The following is a 23029-nucleotide window of genomic DNA, read 5'->3' as shown; positions in this document are numbered from 1 at the left end:
ACCAAGGATTGGGGCCAGATGGAAGTGATGTCTTTCTACTGTAGTCCAAAGCCACCTTTGACGTAGGATATATATATTCCAAAAACATTTGGATTCCGCCTTCGGGCATGCAATCGTCGAAGAGAGAAGCTGTCCTGCTCCCACCTTCTTGCTACATTCGAATCACATATCTGTCGCTTTTTCTTCCCCTTCCTACAGAAAGGAATGATTCTTATTGGTTTATAACCCTAATGACCTTTCTCCTTCCTTTTTGCTTATGTTCTAACATGATATGCGACTGGAACTGGTTTGACTAGTATCAATGCCGGTGGCGCAGATGGAGGGCCAGCCACCATCCGATTTGACGAGTGAGACGGTGTCGAGGTCAGAGGTGTGCTGAGGCAGGGCATGTTAGACTCTAGGTGCTGTCAATGCGTGAGACTATGGCGATAACCTGATTCGAAGCGTTGTTGCTGGCGAGGGAAGGTGAGGTCGACAGTGGCGGTGGTGATGGTGGTGGTGGTGGTGGTGGTGCTGATGTCATCGTACATAGTTTGGGCTAGCTTGGTGGTCTCGACTAACTACGGATATGACTACTGCCGCATCGGGGTTGATGCACGGTAACAGGACTGAGCGTCAAGGCGTGGGTGCGGATGGCAATCTGAGCAGATGCGTGACGATTTTAGCGTCACACTGTTTCTCTTTTTTTCTTTCTTTTTTTCATGCTGCATCTAATCTTGTCCCTGCTGCCGCCGCCGCCAAACGTTGGGCATCCTCGAGAAAGAAGCAGCAGACAAGCAAAAAAGCCAAGCAAGGCCAAGGAACCAGGGACCTTTACCGCCTTGGCAGAAGCTTGTTCTGCTGGACTTTTGGGCGGTTTGGTGCACACGCAGCTGCGTAGAATTGTTGCATGTGGCGTCGGCTTGGCACGTCACCGGGATTTGCTGACGACGGGTGGAAAATCCAACGACCATCTTCAACGTCTCTTGAGCGTACACTTTATACGTATCCGTGATGGGATTTGTATTGACTTTACGGATATCAAGTTTTAACCATATATTGGCTTTTACTTCCCCCGTTGCGCAGGGACCATTCTCTATCTTCTTCTTCTCCTTCTTCTTCTTCTTCTTCTCCATCTCTGTCAAATGGCGAATGGAGAACAAAGAGAGGGTCAGGGATGGGAAAGGGGGAAAGGAAGGCCAGACCCGGACGCAGTTGCCAATGGAAAAAGGAAGGACTGCCCCGCTTTGGGGTTGTGCTTTTGCGCAAGGCAGGGTCGGCCGGGCCACACACCGCATCCATTCATTCATCCAAGGAAACGACGAAGGGTACGGAGCACAATGTTCAATTCAGGCAAATTAGCGCGGTGCGTGCATACCCGAAGGTACCCCCCCCGGTCCCGTACGTATTACCTACCTACCTCTTTGCACAACCTGTCCGGAACTCCATTGCTGGCAGCGCAGAGCCAGCAGCCGATGCAGCTGACGTATGTCTCTGCCTGTCCTCGTCCTGCTCCTTGAAACCATCCCATCCCGCCTGAGGCCCGACGAATGCATGTCGCGTAGTGTGTAACCATTCATCGTCACCCCCTCCGAGGGAGCGAGGGAGGGAAAGAGGGAGAGGGAGAGAGAGAGACAGAGAGAGAGAGAGATCGTCGACGTAGTTTACCTACGTAGTATGCAGTTTAATTACACTAACGACAACCCATTGACAACTAATTCACTGACGGGGGGCTATGACCAGGTAAAGCTCCCCCCGTTCCTTCTTTCATTCTTCTCTTCAAACCGTCCTTCTCTTTTCTCCCTTTTCTATATCCCGTCATCCCATCCATCGGCACTCTCTGCCGACCTTGACTTCTTCTTTCCATCGCCTAGCCGACTCAGGTCTAGCAGCTTGAAGCCGGCAACAAAGCTTGTCTACCTAGTCGACAAGACACGACTCATACCCGTGTCCTTCTGCTCCCACTTTTTTTTTTCTTTTCGGCCCAACACTGCCTCCCCGAATTGCACACACGTTACTTCGACGATACAGCCGCCGTTGCGAATCCAGCCCGAACCCTCGCTGTCCAGACCAACACAGCCCAATCCCGCCCGGCAATAGTCATCATCGTCGTCGTCTTTGTTGACGTGTGTCTTTTTCTCCGCCTCCTCAGCTGCGGTAACCGTTCGTGGGCTTGTGTGCCAACCCCGTCTCTCGCCTTGGCAAGCGCTTGCACCGCAGCAGCAGCAGCAGCAGCAGCACCCAACCGAAGCTGCGCCTCGGCCGCCCCGTCTCATTTGCGGCGCCCAGTCGAGCCCGGCAACATCACCAAGGAGGCCTCTCCTCTATCTTCCTCCCCCCTTATAGCCTATCAACCCTACAGCATCTCTCTCACAAGAGACAGCAGTAATCACTACATACCAACGCAGTACCCAGGCACTCACTCTCTGCACATTATTCCATACGCACGTCAATTCTCGATACAAAGGATACCGGAGTCAAGGACGATACCAACACCCCGGCACCACAGCTCGGTTCGCGTTTCGTCTCAACACCTTGGCGCTGATCTGAAGCGATCCGATCTTGGTCACTAAGCACAAGCACGCCGACCAGCCTGCCTAGGCCATCGTCATTGCCGTTGGCTAACCGGCATGAACACCTGTGAGTAGAGAGTGGTCAACAACTATCCAGCTTTTTTAGTACCCGCTCATCCTTCCTCACCCCTTATCCCCGTCACCGTTGCATCGTCCTCCCGGCGCCACACGAGAGAAGAAAATCCATCGAAACACTCCCACCCATCTGTTTCCCATATCACCACTCTGATATTCCTATTTCCACCATTTGTTTTTCTCAAACCCCCTTCTCCCTTGTTTTCTTTTTTTGTCTTTCCCCCCCTCCCCAACATGAGGGATACTGTTTGCTAGGCTGCTCCATAGTCTAACCCATCTCCCTCAATCATCTGCCCGTCCGTCGACTCAAGTGCGGTCGCGGCCAACTTTCGTCCGCCCCCCTAGTCCCCCCCTCCCCCTTCCCATATTATTCCCACCTGTACTCCACATAGCCAGTTTCACGTCGTTGTCCCATCTCACTGAAAGAGCCATTCCCACTCATAATACTACACTTTTCGTTCGCCAATTAGCGCTCTTTTTCCTACCATCTCACAGCGTCAAAACGCTGCCAACACTTGCTGACCATGCCATCTCTCGTCGGTTCAGTCAACCACTTCGATATCAAGCGCAAAGCGCACGGCCTAAGCCGCCGGAGCCAGGAGCAGACATGGAACCCCTTTCGTCATGTATCGTGGGATAATCATCCCAGCAAGCGGTCCACTTGGGACGGCGCCAACCTCGAGGCCCAGCGCGAAGCCCTTGCCGAAGACATGGAAACCGACGACGCGATACATCACGTTCAGAGCGAACCGGCCGCCAGGGATTCCGACATCGCACGCACCAGCTTGAGGAAAGAGACGAGGTCGGGCTCGGGCAGTGGAAGCGGTGATACCGCGTACGAGAACAAGCCCGAAGATGGCGGCGTCCTGAGGAATCGCAAGTCTGAAGCTGCACAGGATGAAGGGGTCTCGCCAGAGGAGGAGATGGAAAAGCCCAAAAAGCAGAAGTCGGGCTTGATCAAACACGTCGAACCCAAAGCGCCCTTTACGGTCGCCAATCAACTGCAACGCACGCTGCTCAGTTCCTACATCAACGTTTTGATACTGGCCGCCCCCGTCGGTATCGCCATCAGCTACGTCGGTTCCGTCAACAAGATCGCCGTCTTCGTCGTCAACTTCATCGCCATCATCCCCCTGGCAGCCATGCTGGGCTTCGCTACCGAAGAGATCGCACTGAGAACCGGAGAGACTTTGGGAGGTCTCCTCAACGCAACCTTCGGCAACGCCGTCGAGCTCATCGTCGCCATTCTCGCCTTGGTCGAGGGCAAGGTCTTGATCGTGCAGACCTCGCTCATTGGCTCCATTCTCTCCAACCTGTTGCTCGTCATGGGCTTCTGCTTCTTCTTTGGCGGTCTCAACCGACCCGAACAATACTTCAACACGACCGTTGCCCAGACCGCCGCCTCCCTCCTCTTCATCGCTGTCGCCTCCGTCATTGTCCCTACCGTCTTCGACAAGAATGACCACACTGACAATCCCACCCACGTTGCCGCTCTTTCGCGAGGCACCGCCGTCATTCTCCTCATCATTTACGCTTCCTATCTCTTCTTCCAGCTCAAGACGCACAACGCCGTCTTCAACGAGGAGTCTCAAAAGGTCGCCGCCAAACCCTGGAGTCGCGGTGGCCTGAAGGAGGGCGCGCTTGCCCGTGGATTGGCTGGCACTGGTGCACGCATGGCACACACTGGTGTCCGCAATGATGGCGAGGATGACCGTCGGGAGCTCAGCCGGATCATGATGCAGCGTCACGACGAGGAGGACGACGAGGACGAGGGGCCACAATTGCACTTCTTCGTGGCCGTCGGTACCCTCACCCTTGCTACTGTCTTGATTGCATTTTGCGCCGAGGCCATGGTTAGCTCCATCGACTACGTTACCAAGCAGGGTGGCATCAGCGAGGAATTCGTCGGTCTCATTCTTTTGCCCATCGTCGGTAACGCCGCCGAGCACGCCACGGCTGTTACGGTGGCCATTAAGGACAAGATGGATCTTGCTATTGGTGTTGCCGTCGGCTCCAGTATGCAGGTTGCCCTGTTCCTGATCCCATTGTTGGTGATTGTTGGATGGGGCATGGGCAACGACGAGATGACGCTCAGTTTCGATCAGTTCCAGGTTGCGGTGCTGTTTGTCGCCGTCTTGTTGGTCAACTACCTGATTAGCGATGGCAAGAGTCATTGGCTCGAGGGGCTGCAGCTCATTTGCCTGTATGCCATTATTGCTACGTGCTCTTGGTGTAAGTTGTTTTCTGCTCTGACATCTCTCACCCTACCATTTGCTGACACTACCGAACAGGGTACCCTGCTAGCGGCGTTGCTGGCTAAGACGGTAGCTTCATGCCATGGCTTTGATTTAATGTTCCATTTCCGGGTCAAGAAACCCGTTCGATCTAGCGTTTGTGCGATAACTTTTCTATTCCCATAATGTTTTGTATTACGAAGGAACCTTTTTCCTTCTGTGTATATATAACAAACATACATGATCTTCCAGAATCGGGGCACTGTACACTGGAACCGACTCTTTTTGGAGGGGGGAGGAGGGGGGGCGACTCTGTGAGATATCGGACAGGGTTTATGAGCAGAGACGATGCGAGCCAGAGAATGAATAGCTGGTATACCTGCTCAGGCATGCCGTTAAGTCGTCATGTCTGATTGAATGAATATTAAAAAAAAAACGATACTCAAACTGAAGCTTCTACTATCGTCTCTAAACTGACATTTCCCCACTTCCCACACGTGTGGGGCACCCCGCTACAAATGGCACAAGAAGAGAAGCAAACTTCAGCCCTGAGCAAACTCAAATCACAGATCCTTTGCTCGTATATCCACACGTACGCATCCGTGTTCTTTCTCATTAACAGCGGACGAACACTGGTCGATCTTAAACCAAAAGTGTCTAAAGCAGAGTATCCGCGGCGACGCAATACATGCGCGTCCCACATTATTGAACCGGCCAGTTCACTAGCAATTCTTTGTGTAGCAAGAGAGTCTCATTCAGTGACATCCGTCGCAGGAAAAGTCACACTGAAGAGAACAGCGGTGAGAGGTAGTACAGCAATCAACCCGTACTGCAAGGGGACCATCAAAGAATGGGGGCTCGTATAAACATGTCGAAGAAGTGGTTGGAGTCGGAGAGTCAGCTCGGGATCCGGAGGACAGGTCATTCTCTATCGAGGCTTGCGGCGCCTCGTAGAGGAAAGGGGTGTTTGCCACATTCATCGCATTCAACGGCTTCAAGTCGCAGGCCGAGAGAAGGCCATGAATCTCAGCGTGGCGGTTTCCCCGCGAAGACGAAGTAAGGGGGGGCCCTGCTATCTGCAAACCGCAGACTTTGCAACCCACACCAGATATGCTTAATTGAAACGGCCACCATCCCTGTATGCTCGGGGTTCTACGGCTCGTATCCGTACTCCTTTCGAGCTTTTGAGGTAGAGGCTTGGAGCGGCGCATATCAAGCTGTGCAGACAAACATGCACTCGCCTCTACAGCAGCAACAAAGGTGGCGGCGATGAAACACATCATTGAGATTTCCCTTTTCCTACCGGCAAAACAACGTCAAGGTCGCACTGCGCCGCGCCCGGTTTGCGCTCTCTTTTGGCTCTTGGCCCGACGCGCACCGAGACTATCAGTCGAGGCAGAGGCGCCAAGGATCCCAGTCTCTTCAGCAGTCTGGCCTCAAGCACCGGCACAGCTCGAAAGAGGAACCCGCGACTATCTTGTGATGCTTCGCTTCGAGTACACGGCAGAAACAGGCCATTTTCATGTATACAGCCTAAAGAAAAACAATCCAGACCCTCGGGATAATTGCCCGATCCCGGGAGTGGTTATGGGGGGTTTGCTCTTGCCATCACCGGCTGTCACGTCCGGTTGACGCCCGCCTCCAGTGAACGAGAGCTATCGCAGCCCCGGCTACCTGGCCATGTGGAGGATGCCTCGAGGGGACGTCTTGAACAACAGTCTTCGCAATATATAAACCACAGCCCATTCGCCGGATATTCGACGTCTCCTCAGCACCCTTCTCCACCATCAATTCGCTCTTCCCATCTTCCCAAACACCCTTTGAGCCTCCGCTCCCAGCCATCTACAGCCAGTACGCATATATCAAGCAGAAGCAGGACAGCAACCATGAGGTCCCTCAGCATCACCGCAGTCCTCTCGGCCGTCGCCGCCACGGTATCGGCCCGCGACTGCCCTCTCGAGTCCGACTGCGTTCAGAAGTCGTGCAAGAACTTCCAGCTCCCGAAAATCGACGGCGTGGCCTTCAACGTCAACGGCCGAACGTGGAAGCTCACTGCCGACTGCAAGGACAATGCCGGAAGGAAGACCGTAACCCACCTCTATCTGGAGGAGTGCCTCGCCAACATGGACGGCAATCTAATCTGGACCCCTGGGTTGAGTCCCCCTCCCCCCAAACACTCCCTAACAATGGCTGTTCACCTTTGCATTTTTCTTTTCTTTCTCTCTCTCTCTCTATCTGTCTCGCGGGGGTCAGATCATTGACATTTATAACTATCACAAAAAACAGCGGCGGTTTCATATGTTCCGACTGCAAGCTCACAAAGACCGACCCCCTCACTATGGAGTGCTGGTGCTTGAACAAGAAGGGTAAGGGCAAAACCAGAGTAGTCAACCTCTGTAAGTGGCCCCTCTCCGTTTCTCTCTTGCACATATTATATACCTGCGCTGGTTCGCAAGAGGCCGTTGCTGACACGATTATTTCGTTTCATCTCCCAGCCGAGGGCATCTGGGTCTACGATGGCGCCATTGGTTGTTATCAGACCAGCACCGGGACCGCCTTGAAGACATACGCTTGGGACAATTATAATGCCGGCCTTCTCAAATCCCCCGGTATCGGCGACTACTAAGCTCCGGGATTTGCGCCGGACCCCTCCTCCCGCTGGAGTATGTTATGTGAGGGATGAGCGGGCCTTCGGAGGGGAGCCTGGAGCATTCACGGAACCAAGTTGAGGGAAGGGGGGACGCATTCGGGAAGTAGGGCGCGTGTGCAACGCGGTTCATCAGTTGGGCTACGCCGTCACGCATGTAGCCTTGCACCCTTAAATCAAACTTCACTGGGAAAGGAAAAAAAGGCATCGCATAGTACAAGTGTGACGTGTCCGCGTGTAATGAGGAAAAGACTCCCGCCAGGTCTCGGGAGACGACCCGCCGGCTGTGATGGACTCGAAAGATCCTGCCACAGCTCACGCCACCCGTTGCAGTTTCTCAGTCGGAAACTTGTACGTGATCTGGAAATCTCTAGCCATGGCCAAGCTGACGGAAGTGTGTTTTGTGTGACGACGATGATGTTGCTATTCATATTTGTACACGCTTCTCCCAGCGCCTCCCCCCCCTTTCCGGAGGCATCATCTGGCACATCGAATGTATGATTGATTCACTCATACCACAAACTTGCCCCCGCACCCGCCACACATCTCCTCCGAAGCCTCCACCTTGGCATCGGGGCCCAGGTGCTCCTGCGCGATCTTGGCCACCTCCTTGGCCACGAGGCAGCGGAGGCCGCAGACGGCACAGGCCCTCGAGATGCCCGGTGCGAGGATGGCGAGACCAGTGGATGCGCAGGTGGCTGTACAAGAAAAGTCAGCGGGCCCCAGTTCTCCGTAGCCAAGCAAACCAAGAGAGGCATCGCAAAAGAGGGGTTAATAAGAAAAAGAAAAGAAAAAACTCACCAAAAATGTGGCCCTTCTCGCAAATCGACTCCTTGCCCTCGTCCTCCAGGGGAGTCTTGCAAAAGACACACCGCTGTTTCTCCTTGACCCCCTCGAACCTCTTGCGCATCGAGGAGTCACCGGCCTTCGCCCCCTCACCGAACCCCAGTGTTCCGGGAACGGCGGGGCCGCCGGCGTACATCCAGTCCCACATCTTGGCCTCGGTACTCTGTCTCGCCCAGAACCCCCGATCCCTGGCCCCGCCGGCGCACTCGTCCACATCAACGTCCATCTCATCGCCCGTCGGCGGCGGCGGCGGCGAAGCCACGGCGCCGGACCGCCCGCCGAACAGGACCTTAGTCTTGACGGTCTTCTCCGGCTTCTGCGTGCTGTGCTGCGACACGAGCACGGCGCTCATGCCTCCCGCGGGCGACATGGCCATGCCCCAGATGCGCACCCGGTGCGGGTGGATCTGTTCGCCCGCGTCTTCGGGGAGGTCGAAATCGTCGTCGTCGTCCGAGTCGTCATCCTCGCCCGAGGCGACAGACTCAGCGTCCCCGGGTAACGTCGCGCCCGCACCGCGGCCGAGCATGGCGACGGGGACGGAGAGCTTGACGGTCGAGGAGATCGTCGCGGCCCACTGGGGCAGGGCCTCGACGGTGGCGGCGGCGGAAGAAGAGGGGTCGCCGGCGCTCCGCTGGAACCAGTTGTCGTTCGTCGCCGTGGCGGAGAGGCGGACGAGGGAATAGGCGGGCGCCTTGCTTTGTTTTGACAAGTCGGGGTGGTGAACGATGAGGCCTAGAAAGGGGGAGGGAGAGGTTTTTCAGCGCGAGTAGACTGCGGAAAGGGTTTGGCTTGAGGCTTACTTGTGATGGGGTTCGTGGCATCGAGCGAGGCCATGTCGTCTGGAGATGTCGTTTTGCAGACGCTCGTGGCATGAGGGTCCTTTACCGTACCCTCCGGCCCGTTGAGCGCGACCTGGAAGGGCAGCGCCTTGAACGGAGTCGCGATGACGCCCCGGCAGACCTTGGCCCCGTCGCGGTCCCAGACGGCATCCTCCCACTCGACAAAGGCGTCGGACAGGAGGCTCGTGCAGATGCCGGTGAGGTCCGCTTCCTCAATGGCGACCTCCACGCCGGCGCCCCGCGCCCACTGGCTGGGGATCGTGATCCGCCGGAAGCCGACGTAGTTTCTGGCGCAGTACGCAAGGACCGCCGTCCTCGCGCCGTCGGAGTGAAGCCACGGGCTCCATTTCAGCGAGAATGCCGAGGCGTAGGGGATGTAATCGGGGTCCATGATCTACGTGCCGTCAGCTTCTCACGAGAGTCTTAAGAGAAGTTGGCCGGCAACACTTACATTTGAGCTCGGGTGCGGCCCTCTCGCGTCGAACCTCGCCATCTCCTCGACCTCCCAGACGTGCGACCCAGCATTCGACTCGTCGAGATGGTTCGGGAGGTAATACTGTACACTCAGCACGACGACTTCCTCCTCGTCCGTCGCATACGCCATCAGGGCCTGCCCAGGGCCCAAGTACCTGGCCCACGAGAACGACCGTACCTTATCCTTTGGCAGGTAGGCTCCGTCCTCGCTCCCGGCGTCGGGGAGCGGCAGGTTCGCCCCGACGCCCCAGAGGATCCGCCAGTCCCTGAAGTTCCGCATCCGCGCCCCGAGGTCCACGGCGGCGCCGCCGCCGCCCTCGCCGAAGACGAGCAGCGCGCCGCTTGTCAGCATCACCGCCAGCGCGGCGCGCAGGTTCCGGCCCAGGCCCGCGGGCGACCACTCGATCGCGACGACCTGGTTCAGGGAGGCGCCGTAGCCCGTGACGGTGCCGGAGCCGACGCCCTCGAAGGCCGAGGACGGATCCTCGACGGCGGTGCTGCCGCCCGCTGATGGGGCGTAGTCGTCGTCGTACGTGGGTGTGTCGAGGCCCTGCGCGGCGAAGAGCGCGGCGTTCATGCGCGGGTCGGGCTTCCGAGAGGTCGGGATGCGGAGGATGTAGGTGTAAAACTGCTGGCGGGACGTCTTGCCGCCGTCCTGAGCGGCTGCCGCCGCGGCAGCGGCTGCTGCTGCTACCCCCGAGGGGTCCTTATTCGCCGCGTCCTGGGCATCGTGGTCCCTGGAGACGGAGGGGTTGGTGGTTATTGATGACGGCTCCTCCGGCGTCGGGAACTCGGGGAGGAAGACATGGACAGAGTCGTCCGCGGCGACGGCAAGCTCGGCATCGCAGGAGAATGCGAGGGCGTGGCTCGCCAGGGGCCGAGATTTGAGGGTGAGCGTCTTGAGGGGTGGGATCTGGAAGCCCGGGATGCGTGTCAGCGGTTCATTATACAACGAGAGGTTTGCGCTGACGGCTTTTGAGAGGGTTTCAATGTCGTCCATGATGTCTGGACTCTTGAGCATTGGATGACATGAGGCAAAGAGGAGGTTTCTTCCGTAGCGATTTCTCAACTGCAGCTTCAATGCGGGCGGCGTCTCATTCACGACATGCTCAGCTGGTAAGAGGGCCTAGGGCCGCAAGACAGATGAAGGAATGAAGGATGTCAACGTAGGGATGCGTCGAGGAGTGTGAGATGAGCTGTTCGATTCAGATGTTGTGAAATGAGATTTGCAACTTGCTCATCTAACACTTACAAAAAGGTTACGCGCAGTTGGAGGAGATCAATGTAGGTGGGCATGGCATGTGTGGACAAATGGCCAACAGGGAGGGACTACCGCGAACAAGACGCATTGGGAGAGTTGCTACACTGACCTTTGATTTATCCATTTCCACAGACTCTGGGGTGCCTACCGACCTCCATGAAGGGTACGCTGGAGGTGACGTGCCGCGGTGAGGTGGACTGGCTTGACACGGACGAGATTTTTGGGAGTGGAATGAATCCTCGGTGAAGAGCTCGGTGAGCGAAAGGTGAGAGACCCAGAGACTGGAAATACTCCGGGTAAATAGCAACAACACATAGGTAGGTAGCGACGAGCACTCGACTTGTCTTTGCAGCATGACGGCGAAGTTTGTGGCCATGTTTTTCAATATTGGGGAATCCTCGTACTGGTATTTTTTCTTTCTTTCAATCCAACGCAAACTAACCGGACCTCAATACCTCCACCAGACAAGGCGCATGCATACCATGCCATCAATGTACGGTGGTATTCCCTTCCCTATCCCACCAAACGCCATGCTAGATGCAACATCAAACAAGTCAAACAAAAACACAGAAAAGGCACAAAAGTAAAGAAGACGGCTATGCCTTGACAGTGGCATGGCCATTCTGGCTGCTCGTCGTCTTAGTCTCCTCCTCCGCCTTCTTCGGAGTCTCGAGGTACGACCCTAAGGCCCACAGAAGGGCGCATCCGGCCAAAGCGGTGGCGCCAATAATCTTCTTCTCCCACCAGTTATCGTTCGTGAGAGGTTTAGCCATTTTCACACGCTTGGCCTGGACCTGAGCGTTCGGCGTCTGAACCTTGGCCTTGTCCGCCAGCGAAGCATTCTTCGCTGCGGCGTCGGCCTCCTCTGCCCGCCGCTTCAGCGCAGAGATCTTCTGGCTCAGCTCCAGCAACTCTTCGTCGAGGGCCATGTTCTTGGCCCCGTCCACCTCGACATTCTGCACGTTGCCAAAGAAGTCGGTGATGCGACGGCTGCGCGCGGCGTCGGCGCCGCCTGGGAACAGGTCGTAGCGTACGCCGGCGTGGGAGTGGATCTTCTCGTAGGTGTAGCTGTCAAAGAGCTCGCCGACCGTCTTCTTGGAGCTCAGATCCTGGACTTGAGATTCGAGGAACTCGAGGTTGTAGTATGTGTACCGGTCGATGACGGCGACGCCGACGTCGTTGTCGGCGTGGTGGGAGTAGGAGGATTGGTCGAGCTCCGAGGATCCGGTGGCGATAATGTTGGGGGAGTAGAGCTTGCTGTACATCGTGTTCGCTTGGCAGGTGTCGATCATGAAGAGGATCTCGTGGTATCTAAACAGTTAACGACCGTCACAAGTCCAGCGGCGCCTGCTTTCTTACCTCTTCTTCTCCCACATCTGCTCGAACGCATCGGCAAGATCAAAAGCGCCGATCTCCTCGGCGTCTTGGAACTTCAGGAACTCGTTTCCGCCGTGACCTGTCATGTACACGAGGATGTTGCTTCGGTCGTCGGTAAGGAGGCGCTTGCTGCGAGGCATTTCGTCGCCGACGCGGTCGGTCAGGAGCCGGATAAAGTTTTCGACAGTGACTTCGTAACCGCGGTAGTCCACCTCGATGTTGTCGCCGTACAGGTCGACCGCGCGATCCGAGTTGCTATATACGGTGCCGGGGAAGGCGTTTCGCGGGTTACAGGCCATGTCGTCGGGCAGCATGAGGATGATCTGCGAGTCGGGGATACCGAGTCGTTTGACGGTGCGATAGATGGAGAGCACATTGGCTAGGTGGCGGTAGTTGAACCAAAACCGGGATGTGCAGACGAGGACGGCCCAGTTGCTCGTGTGTTCGGCCAGCACCGCCGGGGCGAGCGTTGCGGCGGCGAGCATCACAGGCAATTGCAGGAGGCGTGAGAGCTTCATGATGGCGTTGGGCTGCGATTCGGGAGTTGCGAGAAAAAAAGAAAAAAAAAAAAGGAAAACCACAGTGTTTTGCAGGGTGTGGCAAGGGAGACGAGAAGAGATGGCGTTGAATTGAAGGATGCTGATGAAAGTCAGGCTTGGTAAGGGGGTGCGCCCTCCCCGGAGCTTCACCTCTTCATGAACGTTAGTCAGCCTGCCGCCCACGGAGTCCCCATGCACGGACCATTGGCCACTTGCCAGACGGAACTACAATCTTGCCGGTTCTCGTGCCTGAAAGAAAAGACATATGCTTCACCTTTTCATCCGGCGTAACTCTTACTATGGCAGACTTTGTATATTCGTACGGCATTCTGTCAAAATGAGTTAAGGACCACTGTGTGGTCACATCCATGATTGTGACTGGCATTGAGCCAGGTACATGATAATTGACTATGGGTAATCCCCACCCCCGTTTGCTACCTAACGTAATCACACGACCTAGGTACCTAAGTACCCCTTGTACCTGAACATAAGTTTGTTCCCGCTCCGTCGCTATCAAGTCTGTCAAACCAATGCCCGCCATGTCTGATTCAAAGAGCTTCTGCCGAACAGAAATTTTTTGACGTCGAGGAAGTTGCTGTCTGTTCGATGTCTATTTCTTGGCCAGAACCCATAGGAACTTGGCGTCCACAAGATCATTGATCTCGTCTTGTAAGATGATTTCCAGGCCTGCCTCCTTGATGCGGGCCAGGGTACCCTCGGTGCCCCAGCCGCTCCAGTACATCCAGCCCTTGTCATGGAGCCAATTGTCCATGATAGCCTCGGGCATATCCTCGGCGGAAAAGTTGACGAGCATCAGGCCGCCGGGCTTTAGCCACTTTGCGATGCGGCGAATCATCTCAGTCTGTTCGTCGCGGGGCAGGTGGATGATACTGTACATGCCGACGATGGCGTCGAAGGAGCCCTCGGAGAATTCAAGACCCATCATGTCACCCTCGACAAAGGTAACGCGGTCGGTGCCGTGCTTGGCGAGGCTCTCCTTGGCCAGCTTGATCTGGGTGGTTGACAGGTCGTTGGCAGTGACGAAAACATCCGGGGTCGTCAGCAGCCTGTCGGTGACGGGGAGGCCGCAGCCACATCCCAGCTCGAGGACGAGCGACATCTGGCCGGACAGAGGCTTCAAGGTGAGGAGCTTCTCCAGCAGCTTCTCAAGGTATTCAATGCGGAAGCCCGACTGCTGGATGGTCCAGTCATTGTAGGTCGGGGCGATGATGTCGTATGAATCCTTGAGACGCAGCTTGAGGTCCTCCGAGACGAGGAGGGCCTGGTTGTCCTCTGGGGCAGTGGTCATTGTGTGCTTTTGTTTTATTTTAAATCCCACGTTGTGTCTAAATCTGTGTGTATTCCCAGCATACGTAGCATGTACTTTTGGCAGCTTGACGATAGAGGAGAAAGGAATTGAAAGGAATTCCGCAAGAAGCGGCCAGTAATTACGATATAAATACGTCGACTGCGCCGCCGGATGACTCTGATTATTCGAATGCCGACAAGTATGACACTAGACGCCGAAGGCGGGGTTGTGAAGGGAGGGGTTTGGGGACCATCCCTGCCAGATACAGGGGATGTGGTTCCGTAGCTTGACTACGCTCTCTTGTTTAGGACTAGGAAGCCCAGCCCGCCGAGCTGTGTGGCTGGTGAAATCTATCCCTTACATGGTGAACGATTGGCGGGTGGAGGAGCCGAGATGGAGGTGGTCCTGGACCGACCGACCGAGCAAGAGTCTGGACGAACTTGGAGTTGGTGCTCGAGTCACCCTCCCCTGGTTGCGTGAGCGCCCCCGGCCGCCACTGTCGCCGCGGCGGTCGCTGATCCTGATGGGCGACCTCATGACTTGCGTCAACATGATCTGATTAGAGCCACACAATTTCCTTGATATGAAGTGAAGCATCGTGCATATTATTAGTTTTCCATATTGGGTAGACAATCAACCAGAGAATGGTTCGACTACATGTAGGTAGGTACGCTACGTAAGTGGGCAGGCAAAAAAGCACTGGCAGATGGACTGGGTGAAAATGCACCGAGGAGCAAGCAGTCGGGTACGGGCCGTTGGAGTTTGATTACTTAAGCTTGATTTGCAGCACCTAGCATTTTCGGACATTGTCTCGTCCAATTCTGTTCTGTTGCACCCCACGTGCTAGCATGACGTTTGGCGCTAAAGTCCCATGGGCGGGACAATCACATGCACGAGGATGCGAGAAGCGAGCTGTCGCTTTCCAGTCTGCAATGCATTCTGCTGCAACCCCTTCATACGACCTTGAATTACGAGAGGAGGAACGCGCTGACGGCAGGCAACATCACTTGCTTGTAGACATATATTGTAGCAGGACCCAATGAGAGACACGGCACCTAGACCGCAGGAGAATGAAGAGTCATCTTGAGCGGCTGACGCACCCGAGGTAGCAGCAGGTAACATGCTGCCTGCCTCTGGCAGCCGTAGTGTAGCGGAGGGAAGCTTCAGCAAACAGTGGCAGCGACATTACTTTCAGTACCTACCCTCCCCTCGGTGGTACCATCTCCCCACCAAGTGTCTATCTGTCACTCGCCGAGTCGAGTCTCCGAAGCCTCTGCAACGTAACGCACCCCCCCTCGTTGACACATTCGGCAACACCATACCGCAATTTGCCCACCTACTGGACCCTTGTTTCCTTGCTTCCTTGCTTGCTTGCTCGTGGGCTGGAGCCTGGAGGACGGGAACGGGGAACGGAGGACTCATCCAAGCAAAACATCAAACCAGACCACACTTGTCGCGTTTGGCACGGCCCCATCGTCCTTGAATCGTCGCAACGACAAAGCAAAACATGCCTGTCTCGTCGCTTACCCATGATCCATGGATCGTTACCTCCCAGCCACACCGGCAGAGCACAGCTGCGAACGCACTTGGTACCTGTGTGGTTTCTTTTGATCCAGCTAGTCCTGCGACCTGCGACCTGCGACCTGCGACCTGCGACCTGCGACCTGCGACCTCCAGCAACGTGTAGTGTAGTGTACGCCCGGACCAAAACAAACCAAGACGAGACCCTGTTTCTCCTATGCGGGCCCTACTATGTATGTATGTAAACCTGTGGTGTAGAATCCCAGCATACCTGCCCGGGTAGCAATCCACAGATTGGTTTAAATCCTCTCGCTATTCGCTCGTCGTGGCCAATCTGCAACCGAGATACCCTCTAATTCCCCACGACATCTTGCTCTCCTCCACCTGCCGGCCGCTGACCGACCGTTACGGTATCTGGGTCCAACAGTCTCCACCTAGCCCCAGCCTCTTAGCGCTTGCGAGGTCGGTGTTAGCTACCCTTAGGTACCTTGACTGGTTGGAGAGGGGCTTCAGACCGAAGCAAAACCCGTGGCAGAATTTCTGTTCTTCTGTTGCTTTGCCTGTTGTTACCTCAGGCTTTGTTTGCTTCAACCTCAGCTTGGTTCGACCTCGACTTGGTTTTTCGTCACTTAAACCTTTTTCCTTCCAACCATCCGCAAGAACCCGCTGTACTCGAACACGAGCGCACCTCGAGCGTGCGTCGACCATCAAATCATACACTGTCATCCGTCCGCCGCCCGCTGAAGCTTATTTCACCCGTCCAAGCCATCCGGTCTCCTCTGGGTCTACTGGTCTCTCTAGCCACATTTCGCACCGTTTTTTCTTCTTTTTTCTTCTTCTTCTTCTTCTTCTTCTTTTTCCTCTACTACTCTTAATTCGTTTTCTTTCCTTACTAAACCTTTCACGTACGCCGTTGGTCTTCCGCCGGACACCTCAAAGTCTGCATCTACACACACTCTGAGTGTGCATCTGCATCCTCACCTGCGTCGTCGAAAACATGGGGCGTCCGCCCGCGTACATTTTTGTGGTTAGGTAGGCCACTTTCCTTCCCTATCCAGTCGAGTCATGGGAGGCTGACAAACTGCAGGCACGGCGCTCGTCTTGACGCCGCCGACAAAAAGTGGCACCTCACATCTCCGACTCCTTACGACCCTCCTCTGACCTACGGCGGCTGGCAACAAGCAAAGGCACTCGGAATCCGCATCGCCAACATCCTCCGACAAGCCGAAGCAGATGGCATTTTGGAATCAAGCCTCTCCAACGGCCGCAATGGCTCCGCCGACTCCCAGAAGAAGCGACGAAAGTTCAAGGTTGTCCTCCACAGCTCTCCGTTCCTGCGATGCGTTCAAACATCCGTCGCCATCGCCGCCGGCCTAGCCCAGGCGCCTCCCGCCGGCGTTCTCTCATACCCGCTGCCCTCTCCCAGCTCGAACCCTTCCGCCTCGCCGTTTGTTCCGCCCGCTATTACACCCGACGAAGTTGGTCCGCTGCCTGCAGACGCGAATCACAACAAACCCGAGCATTCCAAAAAGAAAATAAAGACGGCCATTCTCCGGCTGGATGCATTCCTTGGCGAGTGGCTATCCCCCGAATACTTCGAGATGATTACACCGCCGCCTGGCTCTGCTATGATGTTGGCTGGCGCAAAGGCAGATCTTCTGCGGCAGGAGCATATCAGCGTCCACGACCAGGTCGTTGAGCATTCGCATCACCATGCCAACTCTGTTGGCCAATCTCAGAGCCAGCTGTGGAACAGTCCCATTTTCAGAGCAGCCCCCGAGCGGTCCGGCTCGATCGACTCGAACTCGCCGTCCATTCTCGGTCTCGATAACGTTTCCTCTTTGGCTGGTGCTCTGCCGCGAAGCCGTGCGGATAGCGCAGCTAGCTCGTCGAGTCAGCGAGTCCGCTTTGCGCTACCAGAACCTGCAAACCCCAACGACGGATATGTCGCCCCGAGTCCCAACTACGCCATCTCACCGAGCCACAAGATCCCCGACGGCTACGTGGCGCACGCGCGAGATGCCTGCGTTTCTGTTGATTACCAGTGGGACTCGATGAGGGGGACCCTGGACTGGGGCGATGGTGGCAAGTACGGCGAGGAGTGGACAGCCATGCACCACCGCTTCAGGAAGGGTATCCAGAAGTTGGTGGACTGGTACACTACCGCCGAGCGCCCCGCTGAGATGGTCACCAAGACAGTAAGGACTGCAAAGAACGGTGACACTGAGTGTGCCATTGACGATGAGGATGACGACGACGTTGAGCCTGTGGTGATCCTTGTCTCTCACGGTGCCGGATGCAACGCTTTGATCGGCGCTATCACCCATCAGCCGGTTCTCATGGATGTAGCGATGGCTTCCTTGACGGTCGCGGCCCGCAAGCCGGGCCGCGAAACCGGGCCCTCGGGGCTGGACACTCCCATGTCGGAAGTCGACATGGACCCAATGTCTGGCACAAAAGGCCTGGTTCCTGTCCACCACTACTACGATCTCAAGATGTTTGCGAATGTCGATCATCTGCGGCAGCCTACCTCTGCCACCCACAACTTATCCAGAGCCCCGTCCACGGCGTCGAACCACTCACAAAATGGCCAAACGAACCAACGGGGCCGCGTTGCGACTCTGAGTACTTATACCCCTAGCCCAATCACCTTCAACCCTGACTCGTTTGCCTTTCCGGGCAGTCGAAGCAATTCGGCGAACGCGAGCCTAGGCAGCATGCGCCGCACCTCCCACAACACACACTCCTTGCCCCGGGCCCCCCCGTTGAGCACGGGCGGAATCACTGTCGGAAGCGGCGCCACAAGTTTCACGAAACCTTCACCGACGCTCTCCCTCGGGCTGTGGTCGCCCATTACGCCGCAGAAGGAGGTGGAAGAAGAGGATGAGGATGATGATATATTCCCAGATTTCGACCATCGCAAGAAGCTGGCGGCTCTTTCCAAGCCTAGCCAGGAGATTGTTAAGCCTTCTACTCCCGAAAAGAAGGAGCCGCAGATGGGGGGCCCTGCAAAGGTTCCCCATAGACTACAGGAGATCTCTCGGCCTACTTCAAGTGACGGGACCGACGAGCAGAACGAGATCCCTCAGCTGGGCACATTCAATAAAGGTGGCCTATGGGGAGCGCCGCGTCCCCTGTTACAGACGGAAATTATGCGCGACATGACGACTTCAAAGCGGCGATGGACCGTCAACGAGCGTGCCTAGGGTTGCGTATCTTAAACCTAGAAGGTACATGCATGCATTGCGATTCGGAATTGATGGAATGACACGAGTCTGAAGAGCCCATGATATTGCACACAAAACAGCACAACACAACCCAGCATGAATGTGCCACAACACCCGTACACAGATACGAAACAGGAACAGTCGTACATTTGGGTGGCAATGAACAACATCTCAACTTTTTTTCTTATCAACCTTTTTCTTCTTTTTGCATGACGTAACTGGCAGCAGGGGACCAAAAACCAAAACAAAAAGGAATTTGCGGGTGGTTCAAAAACATGATGTATATTTTTTTAATAGCACAAGGAGGCACTTGCTTGCAGGGGAGGCCGTCTTGTTTCTTCACCAAACCACGAACCCCAATTCTTACAAAGCATGTGTAGCATAGCCAAATGGAAACATAAAAAAAGTGTCTAGTGTAACCTTTGCATATCTATTACTCTATCTATGACGACGGTTTCCGATTTTGGGTAGCTGCATAGTTCAGTCAACCCTGCGCTTCTATTCTTGTTGTGACATAAGTAAGAAATTGGGACGAAAGTGCAGCATAGAGAGAGAAGAACATACAGAGCTCCGGGAGTGCCTCCGTCAAAAAGCCCGTTGTATGTCTCGTAATCTTCGATCCGGTCCCGTTCGTTCGATCATTCTACCGCATCGCACAGCCCCGCCTCGTCCCCCTCTACCTTCCCTTCTTCTACCCCCTCCCCTCACCCCTCGTTTAGCCAAAGGCCTCGTTTAGCCAAAGGCCTCGTTTAGCCAAAGGCCTTGTTCATGGCCTGGTGGGCCAGCTCAACGCCCAGGAAGGTGGCGGCGTTGGCGGGCACGGCCCTCGCGAGGGCGGGCCCAAAGCCGGGGAAGAAGGCCTTGAAGCCGCCGCGGCCGTAGACGTCGCGGACGACGCCGCCGAGGGTGACGTTGCCCTCGGCGGTCTGCAGGCGGGACTTGACGGTGTCGACGGGGAAGACGGGGATCCACATGGCGACGCCGGCGGCGGCGCCAGCGGCGGTGATGGCGAGCAGGCTGAGGTCGCCGGTGGGCTTGCCGGTCAGCGGGTCCTTGGGGGTGAGGCGCCTCTTGATGTACTCGTAGGCGGCGAAGTATGCGGCGCTGCCGGGGCCGTCCCGGGCGAGGGTGGCGGCGCTGCCGCGGAAGACGGAGCGGAGGCCTCCCTCGGCGTAGAGCTGGCGGACGACGTCGGTGCCGCCGGCGTACTTGGGAGCCTCGCCGGGCTTGAGGCGCTGGGATTGGACCTGGAGTATGACCTTGACGCGCTCGAAGGGGGCGGTGATGGCAGTCATGGGCACGGCGGAGAAGAAGCCGGCGGCCGAGACCTGGGCGATGCTAAGGGGGGCCGAGGGGTCGGAGGAGGAGGAGGCGGAGCGGACGAGGGTCTTGCCTACATCGTAACCCCAGAAGGAGACGGCGACTGTTACGGGTCGAGGGGAGGTCAGTCTGGGGTTTGTTCACGTGCCGTGGTTCGAGAGGAGGAGGAGGAGGAGGAGGAGGAGGAGGAGGAGGGAAACGTACACATGGGGGTGACGCCGACCAAGGGCGCCGAGACGCCGGCGTACAGGCCCCTGCGCAGGCCGTCGCGGGCGATGCTCTTCTTGACGACGTCGATGGCGGACGAGTAGACGCCCTTGTCGGCGGTCTGCAGTCGGACCTTGACGAGGTCGAAGGGGTGGCCGACGACGACGGCGCAGACGCCGCCGAAGCCGCCGGCGGCGAGGGAGCGGAGCTGGGAGGCGAGGCCGGAGGCGGCAGCCTTCGCGTCGGCCTCGATCTCGCCCTTGGACTCGGGGATGTGGGGGATCTTGTCGGCGATGGGGTTCGGGAGGGCAGACTGGAGCTTGGCGTTGACGCCCGCGGCGGCTTCCGAAGTCGAGGGCGCCATTGTGCGGGCGAGCGGCGGGGTTGCGTGATTAGGAGGAGGAGAGGGGAGGGAGGAGAAAGAGGCGAAAGTTCTCGCGATGGGGAATGCGGGAGGGCGAAGAGGGTATTAGGTGGGTTGGCTGTCGTGGGAGGAGGGAAGTCCGGGGGAAAGGGAGGTTTCACGTGCCGGCGAGTTGAGTCGTGGTGTTTCTGTGGTGCTCTGCGCCGCAATAGCTCCCTGTGGGAGAGACAGAGAGAGAAAGAGGCTATCAATGGTTCCCGACCAGAGTCCCGTGCGGTCCGTTCCTGGCGCGCACGCGGGCTGCTCGACTAGCGGCTAGGAAGCTATCGTGCGTGCGGAATATGGGGGGGAAGAAAGAAGTCGGTGGTTTTTTTTTGGTTGTCCGTTGAGGCGGTGGTTTTCTCTGCACGGCCAGGCGCCAGTGAAGTAAATCGAGATGGGTGTGAGCTTTCTACGTCACAGCGAGCCTCGGCACACACACACACCCGCCCTCCAACTGAAGTCCCCACTTGTAGCCGGAGTCTGGGGGGAGGCCGGCTTTGGTATGATCCACTGGGGGAGGGGGGATTTCTCCAGATAAATCGGGGCTTTTTGTGGTCTTCTGGCTTGTGATGTTTCTGTTTGCGGGCGTGGGCTCTGGTTCACGAAGATGCAAAGATTTCGAGGTTATGCAGTGGTTCTAGAAGAAGAGCCGGTACAACTGACTAGAAAGTCTAAAAAAGGACAGTTTCCCCAAGAGACAACTTTTTTTCTTTTCTTTCCAACAGAGCTCATCCTGGGCATGCGGAATGGAACTGTGAAGTGACTTTCTTTCCCCTTTCTGGTGCAACTTGGCCGCCGGTTCAGCGCTTGTGCACTGGTGCCTCGGTCGTTCGGCTCATTTTTGGTACAGCGCAAATGCTCGGTCCGGGGGGAGGGGGCTCGCACTTGGGGGAGAGGAGAACCTGGGCTAAAAACCGGGGGCCCTGCTTTAGCGGGGGAAACGCGGCGCTGCGCCGTCGACCTGGAGAAAACATGCACATGTCGTGTGCGGCGGCCACCTGCGAATAGGTACCACCGGCATGCCCATCGTGCCTATGTAACGATGGGTTTAATCTTGTCTGGATGCAAATATGCCGGAAGCCAGCCACGTATTCGGGTTTCCTTGTCGTTCTTGGTCCCAGCATCGACTCGCGATTGTGTGATCCCAAGTATATGGTTGAAGGATGACGGATGCTGGATGCTGGTAGTGGGGGAAAGCGGTAAATGGGACGAAAGTCAATTCCACAAAGCCGCCCGTCCTCCCATGCGGCTTGCCATCATCTTCGTCACGGTAAACGCAATACGCGATTGAGACACTCGGACGCCCTCTGTCTTGAGGAGAGACTCTGCATCCCATCAGCACAGCCCCACGGTGAGCCGGCGCTTTCCCTTCGGTCCACCGCTTACCGCCGCGACACGCATCCCGTCGGTAGGCTATTTGTAGCATTCCCCCCCGCGCTCGCCTTCCTCCATCTTGGACCGCCCATCCACACCAGATTGAACACCCCCCTGGTCTGGTCTGGTCTGGTCTGCAGGTCAAGTGACGACACTCCCCAACCCCCACCACACAAGGTCAACACCAAGAGCTGCGCCGGGCGGACGGAGGTCATGGAAAATTTGAAAAGAACTGGCAAAACCCAAGCTGCCACGACCTCCTATTTGACCAACGACACGATGCAGGGGCGGGGATAATGGATTGGCTCTTTCTTCCATGTTTTGTGTTGTGACCCCAGACCACCATTCTGTTACGGTGACAGGCACATATCGGGTCGACGGACGCTTCTGTCCCTGTCCCAAACCGCCGATCACGTCTTCCACGGCAATCACCTTCAGTAAACTGCAACATGAAGTCTTGTTTACAAGGGTATCTACTTCTTTCCTTTTTCTTCTTCTTCTTCTCTTCTTGAGTGCCCATTGCCTCGCGCGCGTGCAACAGGCATGCGGCGTTCATCTACTCGAGCAAGGTCTCTGAATGGCTGTAACAATGCTTCCTTCCCATGATGCCCAGTTCCTGTGTATGAACGTCCCCCGAGACTCTAACAAGAAAACGCAAAACACAAGGAGCTGTTTCCCACACCCAACTGGCTTGCTATGTTTTGTGTTATTCTCGTTGGACTCCAAGGACTTGGGTAAGTTGCCAAGGCCCAAGTCTTCTGAGAGTCGAACAAGGATAACGCAAAACACAACAGGCCGTTGATCGGCATAGAGAGGAAGGA

The 23029-nt window shown here is 56.3% G+C and overlaps 9 protein-coding genes across 9 annotated transcripts; 4 read left to right on the top strand and 5 right to left on the bottom strand.

The window, feature by feature from the left end:
* Positions 1-410: 410 nt before the first annotated feature.
* LY79DRAFT_161702 (uncharacterized protein) lies at positions 411-1473 on the bottom strand. The gene has a single exon (XM_060551149.1). The coding sequence runs from the start codon at positions 1287-1289 to the stop codon at positions 711-713; it is 579 nt and encodes a 192-aa protein (XP_060415424.1). The 5' UTR covers positions 1290-1473; the 3' UTR covers positions 411-710.
* A 1563-nt stretch (positions 1474-3036) lies between these two features.
* LY79DRAFT_161705 (calcium/proton exchanger) lies at positions 3037-5360 on the top strand. The gene is made up of 2 exons (XM_060551150.1): positions 3037-4859; positions 4919-5360. Exons 1-2 carry the CDS (start codon positions 3152-3154, stop codon positions 4945-4947), a joined length of 1737 nt encoding a protein of 578 aa, XP_060415423.1. The 5' UTR covers positions 3037-3151; the 3' UTR covers positions 4948-5360.
* A 1086-nt stretch (positions 5361-6446) lies between these two features.
* On the top strand, positions 6447-7618 carry LY79DRAFT_161786 (CVNH domain-containing protein). Its single transcript, XM_060551151.1, has 3 exons — positions 6447-7013; positions 7148-7257; positions 7357-7618. Exons 1-3 carry the CDS (start codon positions 6748-6750, stop codon positions 7485-7487), a joined length of 507 nt encoding a protein of 168 aa, XP_060415422.1. The 5' UTR covers positions 6447-6747; the 3' UTR covers positions 7488-7618.
* Positions 7619-7695: 77 nt separating this feature from the next.
* LY79DRAFT_604862 (uncharacterized protein) lies at positions 7696-10667 on the bottom strand (the record flags this gene model as incomplete). Its single annotated transcript, XM_060561872.1, has 4 exons — positions 7696-8206; positions 8310-9086; positions 9155-9587; positions 9645-10667. The coding sequence occupies 4 exons, from the start codon at positions 10665-10667 to the stop codon at positions 8019-8021; spliced, it is 2421 nt and encodes an 806-aa protein (XP_060415421.1). The 3' UTR covers positions 7696-8018.
* A 629-nt stretch (positions 10668-11296) lies between these two features.
* Positions 11297-12945, bottom strand: LY79DRAFT_550111 (peptidase C13 family protein). The gene is made up of 2 exons (XM_060557540.1): positions 12288-12945; positions 11297-12239 (listed from the first exon to the last, which is right to left on the bottom strand). The coding sequence occupies exons 1-2, from the start codon at positions 12821-12823 to the stop codon at positions 11525-11527; spliced, it is 1251 nt and encodes a 416-aa protein (XP_060415420.1). The 5' UTR covers positions 12824-12945; the 3' UTR covers positions 11297-11524.
* A 182-nt stretch (positions 12946-13127) lies between these two features.
* On the bottom strand, positions 13128-14348 carry LY79DRAFT_550109 (methyltransferase domain-containing protein). Its single transcript, XM_060557539.1, has one exon. The coding sequence runs from the start codon at positions 14151-14153 to the stop codon at positions 13455-13457; it is 699 nt and encodes a 232-aa protein (XP_060415419.1). The 5' UTR covers positions 14154-14348; the 3' UTR covers positions 13128-13454.
* Positions 14349-14350: 2 nt separating this feature from the next.
* LY79DRAFT_550108 (uncharacterized protein) lies at positions 14351-14720 on the top strand (the record flags this gene model as incomplete). The annotated part of the gene is made up of 1 exon (XM_060557538.1): positions 14351-14720. A coding segment is annotated over exon 1 (283 nt), but the record flags the coding sequence as incomplete, so codon positions are not given.
* Positions 14721-16536: 1816 nt separating this feature from the next.
* On the top strand, positions 16537-18889 carry LY79DRAFT_161677 (phosphoglycerate mutase). Its single transcript, XM_060551148.1, has 2 exons — positions 16537-16706; positions 16762-18889. Exons 1-2 carry the CDS (start codon positions 16672-16674, stop codon positions 18878-18880), a joined length of 2154 nt encoding a protein of 717 aa, XP_060415417.1. The 5' UTR covers positions 16537-16671; the 3' UTR covers positions 18881-18889.
* Positions 18890-19650: 761 nt separating this feature from the next.
* LY79DRAFT_668819 (mitochondrial carrier domain-containing protein) lies at positions 19651-20792 on the bottom strand (the record flags this gene model as incomplete). The annotated part of the gene is made up of 2 exons (XM_060563569.1): positions 19651-20324; positions 20426-20792. 2 exons carry the CDS (start codon positions 20790-20792, stop codon positions 19651-19653), a joined length of 1041 nt encoding a protein of 346 aa, XP_060415416.1.
* Positions 20793-23029: the final 2237 nt, after the last annotated feature.

This window comes from Colletotrichum navitas (genome assembly GCF_030913465.1).
Source record: "Colletotrichum navitas strain CBS 125086 chromosome Unknown LY79scaffold_21, whole genome shotgun sequence".
Taxonomy (NCBI): Eukaryota; Fungi; Ascomycota; class Sordariomycetes; order Glomerellales; family Glomerellaceae; genus Colletotrichum; species Colletotrichum navitas.
Note: the sequence above shows the minus strand (reverse complement) of the source record. Positions and strands in the feature narration are given on the sequence as shown.